We start from the raw sequence: 16,395 nt of genomic DNA, 5'->3' as shown, positions 1-16,395 counted from the left end.
TTCTCTACCACCGAGCCACCAGGGAAGCTCCCTCCTCCAAGCACCAGTACACAAAAGCCCCATGTGACCCCAGGCCCACGGCACTGGGTACAGCCTGACCTGCTCTCCACCCGGTGCGCCCTCCAGCCAGGCTGGAGCCCTCTCTGTGCCCAAAGCCAGGGTTGGGTGACATCCATGGGCCCTTTCTCACAGTAATATTTCTAAATGCAGAAATAAAATCCACAAGACTACAAAGGAAACTAATCAATACTGAAATACACTTACCCAAATATTTTCAAAACCCCAGATTTATGGTACAGTGATGTAATGTATGTGTTTCTTTATTAATGATTATAAATCAAGATCCCACAGCAGGGCTGGTAACTTTCATCATTTTTAAGCAATTAGCAAGCATAAATAATATTTCATGATACCGGCACCACCTCTAACATGATGTGAAAACGGCTGGGATTTCTGCAGGTGGCCAAATCTCCAATGTTGCTGACCCGGCTGTGGTTTGTGGCCCACCTTTGCAATGGAGGAAACTTCTTTTTTTTTTGGCCACACAGCATGCAAGATTTTAGATCCCGTCCAGGGATAGAGCCATGTCCCCTGCAGTACAGTGTTGAGTCCAAACCACTAGACCACCAGGGAAGTTCTTTTTTTTTTTCTTTCTTTTTGGAAACTCTTGATTTCAGTTAGAGGGAAGGGACAGTGAGAGCGTGAGTCTCTTCCTGTCCCGATTCACACCCCTCCTCATTCTGTTTGTGGACCCCAGTGCTCTAAGAATGTCCTTTCCATCTCCACCACCCATCTCCTTTCCTCTCTGCAAGAAGAAATTTACAGGACCCTGGCTTGGATGGCCCTGGGCTAGAAGACAGCTTCTTCCCCTCGCTGGCTGAGCAGGACCATGGCTTTGAGGGTCTCAGGCTTGGAAGGCAAGCTAGCCCTAAGCACTAATAAAGGCCCCTCCCCTTTATTCTCAGAAGGGACATCATTGCAGAAAATGCCATGTGGCTCCATCTTGCTCAGTGCAGCCCAGGGGAACCACTGATACCAGCCAGCGCCCCAGTAGTGGCCGGGGAGTCTAGCCCCTCTAACCTCCCTTCCCCAGCCCCCAGCGCACCCCACAGCAAAAGAAGGAAAGCAGCAAGGGGACCGCTTACCTTCGGGCTCCTCCACGCTGCTGGCTGCAGTGGTCGGCGGTGCCACAGGGATCTCTTTGTGGGGTTCAGGACGGAGGGAAAGGGAAACGAGGTCAGAACACGTTATTTTTGACCTTAGAGAAGAAAGAGCACAGTGCAGATTCCCCCAGCCTCCCTGGGCCCTCCCTCCTGGTCCCACTCTTCACCCCGGGAGACGACAGTCAGGGAGGAAGGGAAAGCCTGGTGTAGGGGCCAGGCCACCCTGTTCTCGGCTGGAAGCTGTCCCTCCAGCTGGCAGAGACCGGAGGAGGGGAAGGCAGGACTTTGCCCCCTCTGCTGTCTGCGTGCCATCTACTCATCTCGGGGCCAGGGGCAGACAGAGAGGTCCTTAGGCCCCCCTTATTCATCATCAACAGACTCTGAGCTCAGGCTGACCTTGACTCATGGGTGGGGAAGGTGTCTGTGGCAGGGGTGGCATGTGAGGGTGCTGGGGGGTGTTTTCCACATGCAAAGAGGGGTCTGCACTCTGGCCTAGGTTCCCACGGGCTCACACCTCAAGAGCTAAGGTGTTTTCTTGGCAGGGAGAACAGACTGACAATACAGAAGACTGCAGGGCCAGAGAGAAGTGTGCTCTACTGGGGCCGTTCCTCTCCTACTGAAAACAGCAACGCATTCCTACAAGCTCCAGTTCTGGGCTCAGAAAAGGTGAGGAGCTTCAGCCAGTCTCTAGGAAAGACCCAGACTTCACGGCTCCAGATTCTCTTTCTAGTCAGGGCCAAACCAAGAACCCAAACTCCCTGAGTGGCAGGGAGTCACCTCCCCGGCTGAGTGACCGTATGAATGTGGAGTCACAGACACCTCCATGAACCCCACTAATTTTGGCCACCACCTGACTGCTAGGGGTTAAGATCTCCCTTGGACCCCCTCCTCCCAGACTCTAGATCAACTGCCCCCTGGGTCCTGGGGGGTGGTCAAGATGGAAAACTCGGGCCTGGGGGCAAACCTGGGGGTCACCCGCAGAAGCCAGCTCTGCACCTTCAGAAGCAACAGGCAGAGGGCTGGCCCTCGATATGGTGCCGAACCCCTACTCTCAGTTTATGATCGACAGCAAGCTACAGGTGCCCTGTTACAGCAGCTCATTAAGAAGCCGGGCTCCCTCTTGAGTCTTCATGAACTACTTGGCCCCAGCAGGAACATTCCAGAGGGAAATCCAGACAGCCCAGCCTAATCCTGCAAATCCAGGGAAGGGGCTGGGGCCAGCGGCCATGGAGCCACCCTGGCTGCCCGAGCCCCACTCCTCAGGCCTGGCTCTAGGACGTGAGTAGAGGGCCCCATGGCTCCCAGAGCTGTGATCAAACAGACACAAGCGTCCAAGGTCCTGTCTGGACACCTGAAACCCGGTGCCAGCAGGAAGAGCTCACAGAAATCCCAGGATGGAGATCCCAGGTCTCTAGGTGGTTGGCAGTGACGCTCACCCCCAGCATCAGCCCACCCTTTTCAAGAGGAAGGGAAAAGGTACAGAGCGTGTTGGAAAGCAGGATGCTTTCTCATCTCCCAAGGTTCCCATCCCTAATTCTGAAAAATCAGCTCCACTTTCAGGCCTTTCCCCTCAAGGATTTGAAATGTTGCTCCCAGCCACTCTGGGAACGCGACAGCTCCTGACTCCCCCTCGCAGGGAGACCTCATTTGCTTCCCCTATGTTTGCACAAGCTCGGATGGTGGGGCCGATCTCCTCCCAGCTTTCTAAAAATGGTCAGTTTTCTGGAGGACCAGAAGAGAAAGATACTCGCAAGCTGTGAGACCCGGACAATTAGATGTCGTGAAAACCATCTCAACCTGCTCCACCCTGGATGGACACAGGCTCAATTTCCCGTGGTTCAGATTTGCGGTATCCGCTGTTACCATGGCAACATCTTCTGGTCGTAAGACCTGCTGGAAGCCACGCAGCCCGGAGTGTCCTGGACATGCAGCCACACTCAAGTCAAGTGGATGAGGTGCGGGATGTTGAAGACTCCCGCCCAGTGTTGGGGGGAGCGGATTCCCTGCAAGATCCAGGGTCCACTCCAAGGACCCCAAGCAGCTGCCTGGCCCCCAGCCTCCTGCTCTGCTTCATGTTGTTTGTTCCAAGACCCTGGTATCTGACCTGAGAAGCTGGTGCCCACCCAGAGCTAGAGGACACTGAAAACCATCAAGCAGGGGTCGGCCGACTTCTCCAGCAAAGGACCAGCTAGGAAACGTTTCGGGCCCTGCAGGTCACAGGGGCTATGTCGCCACTACTCAATTCTGCCGTCACATCCCCAAAGTGGCCACAGGCAGTCCGTGAACAAGTGAGCCCGGCTGGGTCCCATTAAACTTTATTTACAGACGCTGAACTTTTCCTTTCATATCATTTTCACATGTCGTAAATTAGTAATCTTTTAATTTTTGTTTTAATCATTTTTAAAAGGTTTTTAAAAAAAAAAAGCCCAGCCAGCCGCACAAAACCAGGCAGTGAGCCAAATCCCCAGGCAGGGTGTGCTAAGCCCTGCTCCGGAGAGGCCGCCTTGTGCCTGGGGTCTGCCTCAGAGGCTGGGGTTCGCTCCTCCTTCGTCCTCCCTTCTGAGTTCAGGTCAGCCCTGTATTCAGAATCAAACAGGCCGAGGCTAGGGGCTAGTGCCCACCCAGGCCCCTGGCATCCACCAGAGCTAAACCTCTGCTCATGACACCTCTGCAGTTTTAACATGTTAAAGCTGTCCCAAGCCAAGGCCCTGAGCCACCCCTGATCTCTCCCCAAGTTCCAGCAACTAAGGGGCTGACCACTAGCCTTCAGGGGCCTCTGGAACCCTCAGAGATGCTGCCATTCTTCCTAAAGGCCGCTGGTCCCCACCTGGAGTCCGTTCTTTCTGCTCTGAATCTGCCAGGGCAGAGGGGCCTAGAATTCCCACAGCAGCAGCCCCTGATCCAGACCTCACTCCCAGCCCAGGCCCAGGGCCAAGGTGGATACGGGAAGAGGTGGACATGCTTCCTCTGGCACCCTGGGAGCAGGAGACTGTCAGAACAGAGCCATGGATGGGCCGGCTCTGCTGAGACTTCCATAGGCGTGGGGGTCTCACACAGGGCCCCAGTGAGTGCAGAGATCCACCTCAATGAGCACTGGCCCCCAGACATGGGTGACCCTGAGCCCCCAAGTGGCCGGGAGGAGGGGCGCCCCGCATACTTATGCAGGGGGCGATGGGTGAGCGGCTCTGCTGGTAGCCCTTGGCGCAGCGGTTGCAGGTGATGCCAGTCACGCCGTCCTTGCAGGGACACTGGCCCGTGGTCTGGTTGCACGTCTTGCCAGCGGCGCCCACGGGGTGGCAATCGCAGGCTGTGGAGGACACACAACAGAAGGCGTGAGAGGGTGGGAGTGACCAGAGCACACCCCCCTCCGAGGCCCTCCCCACCTAGCGGCACCCTCCCAGACCCCACCCCAGGGGAAGAGCTGAGCCGGGTGTGAGGGGCCAACCCACACACATTCCAGAAGCTCTGATCACTGACCACCTGCCTACCTGGAGACAGGAAACGAAAATCAGAATGGACCAACCGGAAAGGACAGTCCGGGCAGAGGAGTCAAGTCGGGGTGCCCTTCTGAAGGCCCAGGAGGAATACCTCACAGCCCGAGGCTGAGTGGGAGGGTAGGAGTCAGATTTGGGGGCACACCTGCCCTTCACAGGCTGCTTTGTGCCCTCTTGCTCCTTTGCCCCTAGCCAGCTCCTAGCGCCCATGCATCCTTGCTAACCTCTGGGTGGGAGGGACAGGGTTTGGGGCCTGATGGAGCCCTGGGATTTGCCAGCTCAGAGGGAGTTAGCAAGGAGCGTCCCTCCCAGGGCTGTTGCCCCACTCTGCTCTGTCCAGCCAACCTGACTGGCAGGCAGGCAGTCTGAGATGCAGGCTTCTGGATCACAAAACCCATCAACTGTAGCTCCAGGAAGGGTCAACAACTATCCTTCACTTAAAGGCCCTGATGAAACTTAAAGACTTGGAGGTGAAGGAACCCCTCAGGGCCTTGCAGAAAAGGACTGGCCAAGCTGGGAAGTGCCACGAGGCCCCGGTTCTCAGTTCAGGTGCTGCTGTATCCCACACCCCTCCTCCAGGTTTGCAATGGGCTGAAGAGCTGCGGTTGCCCACCCGTCACACTGCACCCAAGGCTCCCTCCCTATTTCCAGGACCCAGTGACAAAATAGCCAGAGGAGTTTAAGGGGACACGCCCCTATTATGGACTGAACGACTGCATCCCCCCTGCACATTCATATGTTGAAAGCTAACCCTCATTGTGATGGCATTAGGAGGCAGAGCCCTTGGGAGGTAGTCAGGTAGACGTGGTCACGTGGGTGAGACCCCATGTCTCTTACGTCTCCTGCATGAGCATGCAGGCTCTTAACCACTAGTGTCACCTGGGAACTCGATGCCCACTAACTCCACGAGGCTTGAGCAAGAACTGTGGTATCTGCAAACACAGGACACCTGCCTCCCCGGACCTAGGCAGTGGACTCAGCGTGGGCAGAGAAGGGGAGGCAGGAAGGAGCCCAATGCCCTCGCCCACTCCCCTGGGGTCTCCCTGGCCCTCCCCCCAGGGAAGAGAAGCCTGGAGAGGGTGAGCAGCTGTCTGCAGGAGGCGACCTGCTCCAAGTTCACTTGGTGCCAGAGCTGCTCTGTTTCTATTCCAAATGGGAAAAAAGTATCCAAGGGAATAAGTGAGAGCAGCACTCCCCGAAGAGCTACACTAACTCCTCCCGAGCGGTGCCGCTCAGTATGAGGGCGCCAGGCCTCGGGTGAAGACCCGGCCTCTCCCAGCTGGCCAGCCTCGGGCCCAGGAGGGGCTCAGGAGAATTAGGAAGAGGAAGGCGGAGGGCCAAGGGTGCAGAAAGGACAGGAATGTGAGGAATTGCTTGTTGAAGTTGTGTCTGGACACGTGAGAGCTTCTGGAAACCCTGGGAGTACGGGTCTGGGGGAGGAGGGGGCATGGGGCGGGGTGCTTCAAGCCAGGTGAGGGGAGGGCAGGGGACAAGGCCTAGGGGAGGAAATGGGACTGTCCCAATCCCGCCCCTGTGAACAGCAGCAAACCTTCTATTAGAAACGTCTGTCAAATCTATCCTAAATTCATTTCCCAATGTTTTTTTCTTCTTCCCTCTTTTCTTTCACTCGGCCCTGAAGCACACTGTGGATGATGCTATGAAGAGGGGATGGCTGGAAGTGACCAATGACCTTAGATCCATCCCTGTGACAGGAAGGGCGATGGGCCACGGTGGCCTCTCTGAGCTGGCCTGGTGACAGCAAAGGGCCAGCACAGGCCCCTGGCGTCCCGAGCCCCTGGTGCAGGCGTGGGCACCACCAGGCGGATATGGACTCCCCAGGCTCCTGCCAGCTGACCTCCCTTGGCCAGCTTCGCAAGCCTGCTGGTAATCCTGAAACCCACGCCAAGACATCCTCCCCTCCATGCTGACGGAACACAGCTGCGTGCCAGTGACTTCTGGGCCTTGGACTCGGCCGGGAGGGGGTCACCAAAGGTTGCATGGTCACTGGAGGGTCCGAGCCAAGTCACCCACAGGCCCAGGTCATCTTCACTGAGGCAGGAGCTGGCCGAGAGCAGAATGTGGGGGGAGCAGAGTGTATTGCCCTCACCTGAGGCCTCTCAAAGCTGGGGACCCCTCAGCCCCCTGTGGTTGGTGAGCTGGCAGGGAGGAGCTGGGTGCCCGCTGAGATGGGCAGAGCGGAGGGCCAAACTCGGTGATGGCAGGGCAGTGTGTCTGCTTCACGTCCTTAGGCCTAGCCTTTGGTTACAGAAGAGGGCTCTTTGCTGTGCAGTTTCCAAATCATTCTCTCAAGGTCTGCAAAGACTCCAAGCAACTGGCCTTTGGTCTGAGAGAAGCAGCGGGCTGACTGTGCTTCACGCAAATCACTGTTACAGGAAGAGAAGTCAGCAGAGTCCCAGAGGGTCCAGGCAGAGGGGTGGGTGGCAGTGAGTGGGAGGCTACTCAGGTCACTGCCATGGTGGGGGGACCATCCTCAGAGGTGGGGCACTCCTGCAACACAGCCCTGCCACTTGGACCCCTGAGCATGTCCACACCCCCACATGCCGTCCTTCTGGTCCTCGCACCAGCCTGTGAAATTAGCATGACTATACCAAGGCCAGGAGTAGAGAGACAGAAAGGGCCTGATCTCTTGAGCATGTCACTGAGGGCCCTCGCCCTCTCCTGTGTGTCCCCCTACACTTCCCATTCTGCAAGGAGAAATACACCCTTCCCTGTTGAAACCAAGGCCAGGTGGCATCTCTTACGTGCGGTCAAATGCAGCCCCAACACAGACACTTGCATTGCACTCATTCTCAATTCACAGCCTAATGGCCCCAAAGTAAAGACTTCTCATCAAACCCCATGATTATGGGAAGCTAAGTTATATCTTCTGGGCAAAGAAGGATGAGCTTCAAGGTGTGGGGAGAACTGATGAATCACAACAGCCCACAGTGGGTTCTCTACAACGTTGGACAAGAGAATCCAGCTAGTAATGCCCACAGGAAGAGGGTCTGAGCTGCCCACCGGTTACACAGGAGACTCCAACCCTGGTCCTTAGAAAAAGCCAAAGGGATTGTGCTGTATCGCCCCAAATCCAAAACACACCCAGATGCACAAACACACATAGATTCCTACAACTCTCAGACACGCAAGCACACATAGCACCACAGGGGGCAGGGGAGAGGATGAGGGCAGGCTGAGTTGGGAGGATGTGGACGTGAGCGAGTAGAAGTCTTCTCCTTGGCGGGGGGTCTGGTGAAAGGGACAAAGTCAGAGCCTCCCGGATTCTTCCGAGAACAGGCTCTGGGTCAGAATGTCTTCTCCTGCAGGAAGCCCGGTTCGGTGACTCCCGTTTCCCTGGATGTCAGCCACTCCGCTCAGAGGAGGTCAGGCCCTTCCCCAGCAAGTCATCATCTGCACGCAGCAGGCAGAACCTGGCCCTGGGAAACAACCCACCAGAGAGTTTTTCCATGAAGAGGAAGGTGAGACCAGGAGGAAGCCCAGGGCCCTGAGAAGGCGGCCGGATCAGGTTTCTCATGAACACATGGGCTGGATGGTAGCCCGATGCAAAGAAGCCAGACTGTCCTTGCTTGGGGTCATCAGCCAGATACGAACCGCTAAAGACACACAGATGGTTTCAGATGGGTGTCAAGAGACCCAGGTCTGATCCTGCCCTGCCAGCAATGCAGTGTGCCCCTGGGCTAGTGCCTTGCTCTGAGTCTCAGGTAGCTCATCTCTAAGGCCAGAGGTTTATACTTGCACTAAAGTTGCTTCCAGCTAAACAGGCTAAGATCCAGGGCAGTGTTCTGTCCCCTGGGACCGTCACCCCCACTGCTGCAGTCCACTGCAGTGTCCCAGCTCAGGGGACCAGGAACATGCTCCTGCTGTACACCAGACCCTCGCTCCACACCCACGCGGCACCCTGCCCGACACCATAAACTGCTGCACTGGGCTGGACTCTTGTCTCTGAGATCTGTGTTGTCAGCTATGAGAAGTGCACTGGGGTTACTGAGGGCCCCCACAAAGCTGACCCGCAAGGCAGGCAGCCCTGATCCTCCTCTGTGGTGAGGCCCCTGTCCTGAATCCTGGCAACCCTGGATCTGTTCTCAGACCCTAGGGCTTCGCCTTTTCAGAATATCTTATTCTGGGATTTATGGAGGCGCAGGATGTATGGTCAGAGAAGGCACTGGCACCCCACTCCAGTACCCTTGTCTGGAAAATCCCATGGACAGAGGAGCCTGGTAGGCTGCAGTCCATGGGGTCGCAAAGACTGAGCAACTTCACTTTCACTTTTCACTTTCATGCATTGGAGAAGGAAATGGCAACCCACTCCAGTGTTCTTGCATGGAGAATCCCAGGGATGGGGGAGCCTGGTGGGCTGCCGTCTATGGGGTCGCACAGAGGTGGACACGACTGAAGTGACTTAGCAGCAGCCACAGCAGGATGTATGGTGGATGGAATCATACAGCAGGTAATCTTTTAAAATTGGCCTCCTTTATGCCCAGTGCATCTTCCCAGGTGGCGCTAGTGGTAAAGAATCCACCTGCCAATGTAGGAAATGTAAGGGACATGGGTTTGTTCAGTCCCTGGGTTCAGAAGATTCCCTAGAGCAGGAAATGTCAATCCATTCCAGTATTCTTGCCTGGAGAATCCCATGGACAGAGGAGCCATAAGGTCGCAAAGAGTCGGACACGACTGAAGCAACTTACCACACACATATGCCCAGTGCACTGAAATGCATCCGTGTTGCCAAGTCAGTCAACAGCGTGTCCAGTTGCATCACTGAGTTAGATTCCACAGTACAGACATACCACTGGTTGGTTGACCATTCACCCACCAGAGCACAGTTGGGCTGTTTCCAGTTTTTGCCAGTTGTGAACAATGCTTTTATCAACATCCATGTGCCGTTTTACCCACTCCAGTGTTCTTGCCTGGAGAATCCCAGGGACGGGGGAGCCTGGTGGGCTGCCGTCTATGGGGTCACACAGAGTCGGACACGACTGAAGTGACTTAGCAGCAGCATGTGCCATTTTTTGTGTGAAAGGAGATTTCATTTCTCTGGGATAAACATCAAGAGGAAGCATTGCTTGGTATTATGGGAGCTCTATGCTTCACTTCTCCCTGGTGGCTCAGCGGTGAAAAATCCACCTGCCAATGCAAGAGACTCAGGTTCGATTCCTGGGTTGGGAAAATCCCCTGGAAAAGGAAATGGCAACCCACTCCAGTATTCTTGCTCGGGAAATCCCAAGGACAGAGAAGCCTGAAGATCCACAGTCCATGGGGTCACAAAGAGTCGGGGCACGGCTTAGCAACTGAACAGCAACAGTGGGTGGGTGGTGGCATCTCACCACGGCTCTAGTCTACATTTCCCTAATGCAGAAGAGTGACGGTTGAGGCATTTATCCATCATCCCTGTATCTTCACCGAGGAGCTCTGCTCAAGTATTCTGCCCCTTTCTAGCTGAGTGGTCAGTATTGCCTAATTGTGCAGTTTTGAGAGTTCTCCACATTAGCTGGATTCAAGTCCTTGGCCGGATATGTGATGCACAAATACGTCCCCCTGTCTGCTCCTTCACAGCAGAAGCTTCTTACGAGGCATGCCATGAGCATCAGTCTGGTCACTGACCCTTAGCCTTGCTGGTGGCCTCTGTGGCTCTCAGAACTGGCCCTTCCTTTACCTCCCTTCTGACCCAAAGCCCTCCAGCCCTTTCCTGCTCTCAGGCATGGGTTCCGCTCCTCGCTGCCCCCATGGCTGTTTGCCCCTGAATTCCAGGTCTCATCTCACGGTCCATCCCATCCTCAGACAGGTCCTCACGGGATGCCTTGCAAAGCAGCCTCCCGTCCCCACTGCCAGTTACACTATTTCCAGCTTATTTATTTCCTCCATGTAACTCACCACAATCTGTAATAATCCTCTGCTTATTGTTTCTTCTTTATCATCAACCTCCCTCCAGAACACAAGTTCCAGAGGAACCTGTCTGTGCTGGTCACCACTGGACCCGAGTTCCCATGTCGGGCAGGGGATCCACGGATATGGGTTCAACCAGTGCACACACTCAGGGCCACTGTGTCGCCCTCCCTGTGGGAAGAGGCTGTTTCATGGACCCTGAATCTGGAGGAGAGGAGGAGGGACGCGCAGGAAAGACCCTCCCCTCACATCTGAGATCACTGGCAACCACAACAACAAACACTCCCCACTTCCAAATTCTCTGTGCTAATAAGGGACGAGGATAATTTAAATCCACAGGTAATCCACAAACTTCACCTCAGCTCTTTGTCCGCTCCTCCTAGGCTCTGCTTTTCTTTCTCCCAGCAGTTGCTGCTGCTGCTGCTGCTGCTAAGCCGCTTCAGTCGTGTCCGACTCTGTGCAACCCCATAGACGGCAGCCCACCAGGCTCCCCCATCCCTGGGATTCTCCAAGCAAGAGTACTGGAGTTGGGTGCCATCTCCTTCTCCCCCCAGCAGTTGCTAAGGAGGCACAAAAGAAGACACATTTCAAGTTGCATGACCTCTCCTTCCCCCGCCACTTTTGGATGAAGGTGCAGGCAGCAGGAAGTAGAAGGGGGAGCCCCGGCATCCCAAACTGGGTTAATTGACCCTCTGTGATCTATTAATAGTTAACTACAGTTTTCCTGCAGCTGATTTACAGGTGAAAGTTTCAGATGTGTGTGTGTATACAGATGGGTGTGTGTGTGTATACAGATGGGGGTGTGTGTGTGTGTACAGATGGGTGTGTGTGTGTATATATGGGGGTGTGTGTGTACAGATGGGTGTGTGTGTGTGTGTATACAGATGGATGTGTGTGTGTGTACAGATGGGTGTGTATGTGTGTGTACAGATGGGGGTGTGTGTGCACAGATGGGTGTGTGTGTGTGTGTACAGATGGGGGTGTGTGTGTGTACAGATGGGTGTGTGTGTGTGTGTACAGATGGGTGTGTGTGTGTGTACAGATGGGTGTGTGTGTATGTACAGATGGGGTGTGTGTGTGTACATATGGGTGTGTATACAGATGGGTGTGTGTGTGTACAGATGGGTGTGTGTGTGTACACAGATGGGTGTGTGTGTGTGTACAGATGGGTGTGTGTGTGTGTACAGATGGGTGTGTGTGTGTACAGATGGGTGTGTGTATACAGGTGTGTGTGTGTATACAGGTGTGTGTGTGTACAGATGGGGGTGTGTGTGCACAGATGGGTGTGTGTGTGTGTATACAGATGGGTGTGTGTATACAGGTGTGTGTGTGTATACAGGTGTGTGTGTGTACAGATGGGGGTGTGTGTGCACAGATGGGTGTGTGTGTGTATGTATACAGATGGGTGTGTGTATACAGGTGTGTGTGTGTGTATACAGGTGTGTGTGTGTATACAGGTGTGTGTGTGTACAGATGGGGGTGTGTGTGCACAGATGGGTGTGTGTGTGTGTGTACAGATGGGGGTGTGTGTGTACAGATGGGTGTGTGTGTGTGTGTATACAGATGGGTGTGTGTGTGTACAGATGGGTGTGTGTGTGTGTACAGATGTGTGTGTGTGTGCGTGTGTACACAGATGTGTGTGTGTGTGTACAGATGGGGGTGTGTGTATGTGTGTACAGATGGGTGTGTGTGTGTGTGTGTGTGTGTGTGTACAGATGGGTGTGTGTGTTTGTGTGTGTTGTCTGCATGCACTGGATACACAGAACCCAGCAGGCAAGCAGAGGCTGGATGGTGGAGGAGGTGCCAGAGCACCCGGGTGACCGACAGTGGGGACCAGCTCGGGCCTTGCATCTGCCTTTCAGCCCGAGGGCCCTCAGATGCCGCGGGTCTTTCTTAGCAGCACTTCAGAACCGCACCTGGACACACCCAACCTGTCCCCATCTTCTCCGCTGAGCCCCCGACCCCCACTCCTGCCTGCAGCTGCCAAGCACCCAGCTCTGCTGTTCCAGCCATTTATCAGTTTTGCTCCCAATATCGAGGGTGTGCAACAGCATTAGGGCAAATTCCTCAGGCCCTGTGCAGCCTGGTGGGAATCAGCTTTCAAGTCCACATGAGGGGTAAGCCCCTCAAATGAGAGGGGCCAGCTGTGCTAGGTACCACGCTCATGGAAAGAACTAAGGCCGCGGGCAGCCTGAGCGATGGTCTCCACATGGTGTGCATGCTGACAGTAACAGCAGCTCTGGTTCCTCACTTTTCCTTTGCTTGTACCAATGATTGTAACAGTTCCTGGTGTGGTGTGCACGCTGTGTGCCAGACACCTCCTCTACATCATCTCACTTAATCAACTCTGTAACACTTGGGATGAGGGACTATTATTATTGTTGTTGTTAAGTTGCTCAGTCATGTCCGACTCTTTGCTAACCCATGGACTGTAGCATACCTGGGTTCCCTGTTCTTCACTATCTCTCAGTGTTTGCTCAAACTCATGTCAATTGTGTTGATGATGCCATCCAACTGTCTCATCCTCAGTCATCCCCTTCTTCTCCTGCCCTCAACTTTTCCCAGCATCAACGTCTTTTCCAATGAGTCAGTTCTTCACATCAGGTGGCCAAAGTATTGGAGCTTCAGCACCAGTCCTTGTGATGAATATTCAGGGTTGATTTCCTTTAGGATTGATTAGTTTGATCTTCTTGCTGTCCAAGGGACTCAAGCGTCTTCTTCAGCACAATTCAAAACCATCAGTTCTTTGGTGCTCAGCCTTCTTTACGGTCCAACTCTCACATCGGTACATGGCTACGGGAAAGGCCACAGCCTTGACTAGATGGATCTTTGTTGGCGAAGTGATGTCTCTCCCCTGATATCATTTCAATGCGTATTTATCTGGCTGCGCTAGGTCTCAGCTGCATCACTCGGATCTTGGATCCTCTCTGGCAGCATGCAGTCTTTAGTGTCAGCATGTGGGATCCAGACCCCTGACCTGGGATTTAACCCGGGCCCCCTGCACTGGGAGTAGGGAGTTTTACCCACTGGGCCACCAGGGAAGTCCCAAGAAGGGACTGTTATTATCCCCATTTTCAGATGGGAAAATTCCTAGCCTGGGGCTAGGGACCACCTGCTGCTCTTCTGGTAGCAGAAGTTCCATCCCAAGTAATGTCCCTGTTAAGGGGGGGTGTGGGGGAGAAACAAACATCAGGAAGCTTTTCTGCTCAGACTGGGGACCCCTGGGGGGCTACAGGTCCACTGTTGCCCACAGCTTCCGAGGACTCAGGCACGTTCTCAGCGGCTTGCGATGAGCCATGGTGACTGTGAACTTGAAGGGGGCAGGGCAATGACGGCAAGAAACAGGCCGCTCTGAGCCGGGCGGGCGCTGGATGCGGTGGGTAATTTCTCCGTTCTCATCACAATTCAGTTCACGGCAGACTCCCGGAATGTCTTTATCCATCACAGATGGTTTGAGGAGATGATAAATTAATATCGTTTAAAGGGAGGCCTGGCTGAAATGGTTAAATGGTAACGTCTTCTTTGCTGGCTCTAAAGAGAAAGAGCCCCCGAGTCCATAAAGAAGACAAACGGTAAACAAAACCGCCTATCCGTCTTGACAGATTCCAGGACGAGTATCACTCACACACCCTTCTGCAGAGAAAGGGGAGAAACTCATCTCGTCTGACTTTGTATAGGACAACAGCCCAGGCCATAATGAGGCCTTCCCAGGGCTGTGAAATCGCACTGAATAGCAGAGAGTGCAGCCGCCTGCTCCCTGGGCATGTTGACTACAGCCCTTTGTATGCACTAGCGCTGTCTGGTTCCAAACTAGGGGAGGGGAGAAAGAACCCAACAAATTTGTTGCTACGGAACTTCCCTTGGGGGGATGGCATAGTGATGCTTAGGACGGAATGCCCTTGCTCCAAGCTGTTCTTGTCTGGGTCCACCCCTGCTCTCAACTGAACAAGGTCAGGTGTCAGCCCATCACCAGCAAGTGTATGGGTGGCCTCAGGCCCATACTTGGGGCTCCTCCCAGGCCCTGGGAAGTCAGGGGCTCAAGGGGCCCCCATGACTTTTTCCAGGCACCCTTAGGTCAATGGCTGAGTTGAATCACGAGGCACTGCTGGCTGTCCCATTTTCCCCATGAAATGCATTTGAGACAGAGCAAAGAAGTACAGCTTTCACCCCAGGGCTACAATCTACATGATTCTGGAAGCCTCTGACAGTGAACCATCAGGGATCAAAATACTGGGATCAAATGCTGCCACCAAGGGAACCATCTCCTTAAACCATCTAGCCCTGGGAAGACAAGACAGTGGAATTCTCCGAAGGCGATGAGAGAGACCCCTGTCTGAAGATCTTGAGGGTACACATTCCCCTGCTAGCATCTGAACAATAGCTGGTTCCCCGTAAATCTCAGGGTCTTTCTCAGTGGGGGAACTGTGGACTCCAAGTTCACACATCTCTAAGGGGGTGACATCAGGAAAAAAGAGCTAAGGGGAAAGATGGGGAACTTTCAAGAGATGCCTTTCCTCAGAGTGAAATGGCAGGACCTTTCAGGTCACATTCTTCTTCTCACCAATCAGAGAGCATATCTTCCATGTGTTGTCTCTTCTCACCAATCATGAAGCAGAGCCCTTCAGGCAATGCTCTTCCTCACCAATCAGGAGGCAGGATCCTTGAAACACTGTCTTCCCTCACCAATCAGGAGGCAGGATACTTGAAACATGGTCCTCCCCTGCCGATCAGGAGGCAATGACAGTCTCACTTCTAATACATTTCCCTAGAAGGATAAGCAAGTATTCTTTTGAGCAGGTTCCATCCTTAGATTTTTTTCCTCTTCCATGGGTCCTTCTCTCAGAGTTAACATCAAAGCGGTTGCTGTCCAGGGCTGGGAGGAAAGACAAAGCCACCCAGGCTCGCCAGAGCATTTGAAAGAAGCCAGGACCCCACCCTCACCTGCCTGTATCTGTTCCTCCTGGAAACCAGCACAGGAAGCCTGCAGTTCCACACCACTGAACCAGAGTGGCAGAGCCCCAGAGGATGGTCTGCAGGTTCCCAGGACCCTGTGGCCTTCTGAGATCTCACTCTGAGCAGTGGCAGGCCACACACGGCCCTTGTCCCTCCCCACAGCAACAGAGGAAAGGGAGGGGATGCAGATGGCAAGATGACCAAGGCCTTGCTCCTTCCCGACCCTCCAGGGGACATGCCTTTCCTTCTCTGACAGCTCAAACTGGCACTACAGGAAGTGACCACTGCCCTTCCAAACAGAGCCCAGATCTTCTCATTCACGGGCACAGGGATGCCCACCTAACTGGCCCCCCTTGAGTAAATTTTTTTGGCCAAATCCTCAAGAAAACTATGTGCAGCCAGTTGTTTACAAGACCCCAACTCCAATTTCTTCTGTAGAAAAAAGACAACAAAACACTTGGGCACAAGGCACTGGCTACCTTCCAACTACTGTCTCTGAAAACCCAAAGCCCTCCTTCCCTGGTGCCCCTGCCTTCCTGCTACTGTGGATATTTCTTGGGTCCCTTTTCCCAGATCACCTTTCTCAATTTCTGGTCAAACTCCCCTGGGGCTTTCTTACCTGGATCAGTTGTTTTTAACAGGGAAAACAGCCCAGCTACCTTAATGCTTAAATTTCTCTCAGCAACCACCAGAGGCAGCCTTAGGTCCACAGAATTGGAAAGAGACCTTGTGTGAGGGAAGCCACCCTGTTCATCTCTGCTCATTTGGAATCTCAGGGACTTCTCTGGGAGAAGACAGACTGGGAATCTGTTTTTTAGAAAAAAGCTTTCTGCAACAGTAGGGCAGACTGCATGGGCCCCACACTCAGAAGGGCACAAACT

At 54.0% G+C, this 16,395-nt stretch overlaps 1 protein-coding gene across 2 annotated transcripts in view; it reads right to left on the bottom strand.

Annotated features, from left to right (window-relative positions):
* Positions 1 to 16,395, bottom strand: part of NTN1 (netrin 1) — a 207,041-nt gene that overhangs the window by 51,735 nt on the left and 138,911 nt on the right. For both annotated transcript variants that reach the window (XM_069603546.1, XM_069603545.1), the window contains exons 4-5: positions 4,321 to 4,470; positions 1,146 to 1,199 (exon numbers count right to left, since the gene is read on the bottom strand). In XM_069603546.1, coding sequence (XP_069459647.1) covers positions 1,146 to 1,199; positions 4,321 to 4,470 — 204 coding nt within the window. The remainder of the gene's footprint in view (positions 1 to 1,145; positions 1,200 to 4,320; positions 4,471 to 16,395) is intronic.

Source organism: Ovis canadensis, chromosome 11, assembly GCF_042477335.2.
Source record: "Ovis canadensis isolate MfBH-ARS-UI-01 breed Bighorn chromosome 11, ARS-UI_OviCan_v2, whole genome shotgun sequence".
NCBI classification, from domain to species: domain Eukaryota; kingdom Metazoa; phylum Chordata; class Mammalia; order Artiodactyla; family Bovidae; genus Ovis; species Ovis canadensis.
The sequence above is the reverse complement of the archived record's forward strand: the minus strand, read 5'-3'. Positions and strand labels throughout refer to the sequence as shown.